Source organism: Verticillium dahliae, genomic scaffold (assembly GCF_000150675.1).
Source record: "Verticillium dahliae VdLs.17 supercont1.3 genomic scaffold, whole genome shotgun sequence".
NCBI lineage: Eukaryota > Fungi > Ascomycota > Sordariomycetes > Glomerellales > Plectosphaerellaceae > Verticillium > Verticillium dahliae.
Window position 1 is genome coordinate 1,103,001 of NW_009276940.1, and position 6,600 is coordinate 1,109,600.

The following is a 6,600-nucleotide window of genomic DNA, read 5'->3' on the forward strand; positions in this document are numbered from 1 at the left end:
CCGCATGGCTCCAAAAGCTTGTGCAACCGATACTGACCCGAGGAGGACGTAACCTGAACGAGTCTCAGTGTTGACCCACGTTGCCAGACGTTGGTCGCTCGAGAGCGCCACACGTAAGCGGTCATGACGACCAGCCGCCTACGCAAGCCCACAAGCCACGAAACAAGGCCCCGCGGCCGCAGATCAGGAAAGCTCGCACTGCGTAACCTGCAAAGGTGGCACCTTGGTACCTAACTACCTTGGAACGGGAAGGCAATGTCTGCGGTGTGTGGGGAGGGAAAGCAGCTGAAAAGAACCTAGGAAGACGAGAGGAAGACGAGAGGGAGGGAGGATTGGGAATCGGGCAACGGCAGGGATTGGGTGAGGCGCTACGGAGCATCGTCTAGCGCTGTCAATCCGACCGGTCTAGCGCGTGCCAGCTGCTACACTCCCCGCCCCCCTTTTGCACTCCCCCTTTTGCGTCGAGCGACAGGCTTGTGCAGAGGACTTTGGAGGGGGGCTGCTTTCAGGGCGCGCCGACGCCGCAAGGGCCGACATGACCTGGTACCGGGGACATTGAGGCTGCTAGGGCCGAGACCACGACCCCACCAGGGAGCTGCAGTGTGAGGTTGGACGGGAGCTCGCCAACGACGTCATTACTGCACTGTCGCCGCCCGCCAAACGCACCAACGCATGTGTAATGATGGCAATCCTGGACTGGGATCCGGGAAAACGAAAACAAGCTACTGCTTGGTTCTGCGGCGGGGGGGGGAGACGCCTTGATCATCGATCCCATCGAGACGGGAGATGCAAACGCACCAAGATGAGCGACCGCTAAAAACAGGAGCAGCAGCAAAGCAGGAGCAGCAGCAAAGCAGGAGTAGCAGCAAAGCAGGAGCAGAGACACAGGCAGGAGCATACGCCCAACTAAGCCTTCCCTCCCCCTCCCGGACCTATTCCTCCTCTTCTCTTCTCGTATGCCGACTTATTTGTTCTTCTTTTAACATCCTATTCCCCTTCCAGGTTTATCAACCTGTGTCGTCCGCTTTTCTCTTCTCTCTCTCTCCTCCTCTGGACACCCCATCTGCCGGCCCCTCGATCGTGTCGTGTCGTATGAATGAGCCGAGGCCATTGACATCGCCGCCATGGAACACGAACCACCTGTTGGCGGCCAGCACTACAGCGGCCGGAACAGGATCCCCAACATCCAGGAGTTTGTCGCCCAGCTTGACAAGGAAAAGGCTGAGCGCGATGCTGCCATTGATGCCGAGCTCAAGAACAACAAGGCGAAGGGTGAGACGCAGGACCATGTGCCCGAGAAGAAGCACCGCCTACATAAGAACAAGAAGACCAAGACTGTTCGCGACCCCGTCACCGGGAAAGATGTAGAGATCGAGGACGCCAAGACGGACTTTAAAGAGGCCGTTGAAACCCCCAAGGTGCGTTTCCTCCGCCGCGACCCCAAGACCCTCTGACGTCATCGTAACACTTGCAACAGATTTCCATTCCCAACGAAAACCTCGGCAAAGAAGCCACCGTCGCGACCTCCTCAGACCAGTCGGGCGAGGAGTACCGTCGTGCCCAGGACATCACGGCCCCGCCGGATCCCGTCGAGCCGGGAAGCACCTCCGACGTGCCGATTCACAGCGAGAAGACCAATGTCCTCTTCTACAAGACTCCCAGTGTCAGCTATGAGCCCATGTTCGACGCCCTCGAGGCCCGCGCCAATGTCATGTGCGCCGCCATCTTCTTCGGCATCATCTTCATTGGCAAGTTCTTCGGCGGCAGCCTCTGGGGGCTGATGCCCCTGTCTGTTTGCATTGCGAGCGGTGTCTACCTCTGGTGCCGCGAGCTCATTCAGCAGGGACGCAACGTGGAGTGGTCGAGCGAGAAGGAGCGCGGTGAGACGGCCACCGTCAACCTTGTGCCTGAGTCTGTTGAGGTGAGTTGGGGGCGCCCCTTGCTTTCTTTTGGTATTCACCTGACAGTCCTGACAATCCTGACAAACTGCAGTGGATGAACACAGCCCTGGGCATCATGTGGGGTCTCATCAACCCCGAAATGTTCGCCGGTGTTGCCGACACGCTCGAGGACGTCATGGTGGCCTCTATTCCCGGCATTGTCGAGAATGTTCGTGTTGCCGATATCTCTCAGGGATCGAACCCCATTCGCATCCTCAGCCTGCGCGCCCTGCCCGACGACCACATGAAGGACGTCAAGGAGGAGACGCGCAAGCAGACCGAGAAGAACACCGACCCCAACGAGCTCGCCGCCATGGAGCAGGCTGGCTCCTACTACAACCTCGAGGCGTCCATCGCCTATCACGCGAAGCCGTCCGGCGGTGACATCTCGTCCAAGGCCCGCAACATGGGTATGCAGCTTGTCTTCTACCTCGGTGTCCGTGGCCTTATCGGCATCCCGCTGCCCATCTGGGTCGAGCTGCAGGGCCTCGTGGCAACGGCACGAATCCGCCTCCAGCTCGTACCTGAGCCGCCTTTCCTCAAGACCTTGACGTTCACGCTCATGGGCATCCCCAAGGTGCAAGCCGGCTGCACGCCCATGATTGAAAAGGGCGTCAACATTCTGAACCTCCCCATCATTTCCAACTTTGTCAACTGGGCCATTGGTGCTGCGGCGTCCATGTACGTCGCGCCCAAGAGCATGACCCTTGACATGAGCAAGATGATCCAGGGCGACGACATCAAAAAGGAGACCCAGGCCCTCGGCGTCCTCTTCGTCCGTATCCACCGCGCCACCGGCCTCAGCAAGCAGGACAGACGTGGCAGCGACGGTGGCGGATCGGACCCGTACATCACCATTGCCTGGAGCAAGTTTGGCAAGCCCCAGTTCTGCACGCGTGTCATTCAAGACGACCTCAACCCCATCTTTGAGGAGAGCTGTGGGCTTCTCGTCACGGCCGATCTCATCAAGGCCGACGAGCAGCTCTCTGTCGAGCTCTGGGACAGCGACCGCGCTTCGGCCGACGATGTCGTCGGCAAGGTCGAACTCAGCATCCAGAAGCTCATCCAGCACCCCGGCAAGATGTTCCCGCAGGTCTCGAAACTGCGCGGCGTCAAGGCCGAGAGTGAGATGCCCGGCGAACTCGTATGGGAGGTCGGCTACTTTGGCAAGACGCAGTTTCGCAAGGCGCTCCGCACTGACGGCCGCGACGTCAACCTGCCCAAGGAGCTCAAGGACAAGAAGGAGCTGCAGGACGACAAGGGCGCCATCGACACGGCCGAGGAAGACTCGGTCGTGCACACGCCCCCCGACCCGCTGTGGCCCTCGGGCATCCTCAGCATCGTCGTGCACCAGATTGTCGGTCTCGAGCTCGCCAACATTACGGGCTCCCAGGGCAACCGCAAGGGCCGCGAGTTCGAGCCCGCGCGTCCCGAGGCCGGCGAGGTCAAGGAAGAGTCGGGCAAGAAGTTGCCGAGCTCGTACTGCACCATTCTCATCAACGACGAGCTGGCGTACAAGACACGCACCAAGGTCGTGTCGTCGCATCCCATCTTCAACGCCGGTACCGAGCGCTTCGTGCGCGACTGGAAGTCCTGCATCGTCACGGTTGCCGTCCGCGACTCGCGCAACAGGCAGCACGACCCCATCATTGGCGTCGTGCCGCTCAAGGTGTCGGACATTCTCCAGACGGGCAGCGAGGCCACGCGCTGGTACCCTCTCGACGGCGGCATCGGCTTCGGCCGGATCCGCATCTCGCTGCTGTTCCGGTCGTGCGAGCTCAGGCTGCCGCCGAGCCAGATGGGCTGGGACATTGGCACGTTTGAGTTCCTGGGCAACAACATCAAGGCCGAGCGCTACGGCCGGTCCAAGACCAAGGTGCGTCTCCGGACCGGTGGCAGCTCGGCGTCGATCAAGCGCGACGCGTGCACGAAGCACACGGAGGGCGAAGGCATGGACTGGGACATTAGCGGCGAGAACAAGCACGACAAGATCCGGCTGCCGGTGCGGTACCGCTACCGGTCGCCCATCTTTTTCGAGTTCTACCCGGCCGGCAAGCGGCACCCCGACGCGTATGCATCGCTGTGGCTGCAGGAGCTGGTGGACCTCGAGGAGCACGACTTTGACCTGCCGATCTGGAAGTGCGACAACGGCACGCGTCTCGCGCAGAACTTTATCACGCAGGACAACTTCAAGGACGTGCCGGTGCTCAAGGTGGAGGAGGTGGGCCGGCTGCGATTCCGGGGCCGGTTCTCGGCGGGCACGGACCGGGACCACATCAAGTTTGTGTCGGACAACAACTCGCGCGAGACGATCGAGACGTGGGAGGCGTGCTTCGCCGAGGGCGTACGGCAGGAGGAGGTGCACAGCGAGGTGCCGCCGGCGATCCAGAAGCTGCACGACGAGTCGCTGACGCACGGGCGCGACGTGCTCGCGCAGGCGGACGAGAAGGAGAAGGAAAAGTGGCTGGCGAAGGACGGCACGGACTGGACGGGGGCGTTCGGGACGGACCCCAAGGACATGATGGACGGCAGCCAGGTGGACCTCAACAATGACGAGAACCACGACGACGTTAGCAACTCGGACTCGGACTCGGACGACAGCAACCCCGACCTCGGCATCTCGGACGGCGAGACGCTGTCGAGAGGGGGCTCGCACGAGGGCGGCGTCACGTCGGGCGCGAGCGACCCGCGGCCGTCGTCGGCGGGCACGCGGCCGTCGGGCGACACGACGCGGACGACGGACAGCCAGCTGCACGAGCGGGCGTCGAAGAGCAACAGCCCGCTGGACGCGTACAAGGAGTACAAGGACCACAGCCGCGACCTGCACCGCAAGCACCGGGGCCTGATGCAGTGGCGGCCGGTGAGGAACATGCAGTTTGCTAAGAACGAGGCGCTGTTCGCCATGAGAAAGGTGAAGAAGCTGGGGGCGCTCGACGGCCGGAAGCCCGATGTCGAGACGGAGGTGTAGCGAGGGCAATTTGCGAGCGGTGAGAAGGGAGTGACTAGGGTGTTTGTATTGGTAGGAACTATCATGAGCAATGATGTACCATGTACGCATACGCACTATGAAGCATGCCTGTTGTATGATGAGGGAGCCGGGGACGAGTTGAGGTGAGGACAGTGCGAAGTGTGCAGAGACTAAACACACTGTATGGGCCCTTATCGGGGCGGGGTGGTGCGATAAGGATTTTTCTCAGAGGAAAAAAATTGGGAGGCACGACCCAGGCCCAAGACGCAGCAGGATCGAGACGCTCACCGAGACGACGTCCGCCCATTCTACCATTCTCGAGTCGAGCCGGTCCAGACGAGACAAGACTCCCCTCCACAACCAACATCCCTCTGCCCAACGTCCCGAGTCCCGAGTCCCGAGTCCTGCGTCGCATGTCCAAGACGCCGCCTCGTCGACTGCACACGCTGGACCCAACATAAAAAGAAAATCCATCGATACATACCCAGCATGGCCAGCACCATGGCTACCCCGACGCTCGACGACAAGCTCGACAAGATCCGCTCGCCGGGTCTGCAGAGCCAGCAGAGGGTATGTGTGGCCTCGAGCCCAACATCGCCCCACAATGTCAACATCGCCAACAGGTCAACATCTGCTAACAGCCCACACAGAGAGTCGTCGTCCTCCAAGCCGTCGATGCGACCCTCAAGGAACAGAACACCCCCCCATCACCCACAGGCTACTTCGCCGCCCTGCTGGGGCTCCTCAGCCAGTCCATCGAGAGCGGCAGCATCAGCTCGGAGACGACCTCGTCCGTCGTCTACCTCCTCGACGTCGTCACCCCCTACGCACCGCAGCCTCTGCTGCGCGCCAAGTTCACCCAGATCCTCACCCTGCTCGCCCCCATCCTGCTGCTCCAGGATGCCGAGGCCATGCTGCTGCGCGCCTCCATCGGCTGCCTCGAGTCGCTGCTGCTGGCCCAGGACCTCCCTGCCTGGGATCTCGGCGTCACCCAGATCGGCCCCCGCCGTGCCGTCGCCGGCCTGCTGAACCTCGCCCAAGACGCCAAGCCCAAGATCCGCAAGCGCGCCCAGGACGCCCTCAAAAAGGTCCTCACCAACCCGCCGCCGAGCCCCTCCCTCGACCACCCGGCCGCCGACATGTGCGCCCACACGGCCCTCGCCACCCTCGAGGACCTCGCCGCCAAGGCCGCCCAGGCCCGCAAGACCCAGAAGAAGGCCACCTCGGCCGAGTCCCAGCACGACCCGGCCCTGCTCCACGCCCTGCAGCTCGTCAAGACGATCGCCTCGGCGAGCGGCGGCTGGCCCAGCAACAAGATTGAGAGCCTCTGCGAGCTGCTCCTCGCCATTGCCCGCACCGGCGGCGAATACATGACCGTCGCCACCTTTGACATTTTTGAGATGATCTTTGCCGGCATGGCCGCCGACGACGCCGCCGCCTCCTCCAAGCTGCCGCGCCTCATCGAGATCATCTCCGAGCTGCGCCCGGCCGCCAACGACACCCAGCTCATCCCCCCCTGGCTCGCCATCCTGTCGCGCGGCTACGACGTCTCGGCCCAGCTCGAGCCCGAGGACACCTTCCAGAACCTGCCCGACCTGTTCACCATGGTCCTCGCCTTCCTCGAGTCCCCCTCCCACAACATCCGCATCTCGCCTCCGAGTGCTCGTCTCCTTCTCGCAACTGCGTCCCCGC

At 62.3% G+C, this 6,600-nt stretch overlaps 2 protein-coding genes across 2 annotated transcripts in view; both read left to right on the top strand.

Moving 5' to 3' along the window:
• Nucleotides 1-1,124: 1,124 nt before the first annotated feature.
• On the top strand, nt 1,125-4,908 carry VDAG_01973 (uncharacterized protein; the record flags this gene model as incomplete). Its single annotated transcript, XM_009658002.1, has 3 exons — nt 1,125-1,418; nt 1,478-1,921; nt 1,993-4,908. 3 exons carry the CDS (start codon nt 1,125-1,127, stop codon nt 4,906-4,908), a joined length of 3,654 nt encoding a protein of 1,217 aa, XP_009656297.1.
• Nucleotides 4,909-5,409: 501 nt separating this feature from the next.
• VDAG_01974 (ribosomal RNA-processing protein) overlaps nt 5,410-6,600 on the top strand; it is a gene marked incomplete at both ends in the record, with an annotated part of 4,150 nt that continues 2,959 nt past the window's right edge. The window contains 2 exons of the mRNA XM_009658003.1: nt 5,410-5,478; nt 5,559-6,592. Coding sequence (XP_009656298.1) covers nt 5,410-5,478; nt 5,559-6,592 — 1,103 coding nt within the window. The remainder of the gene's footprint in view (nt 5,479-5,558; nt 6,593-6,600) is intronic.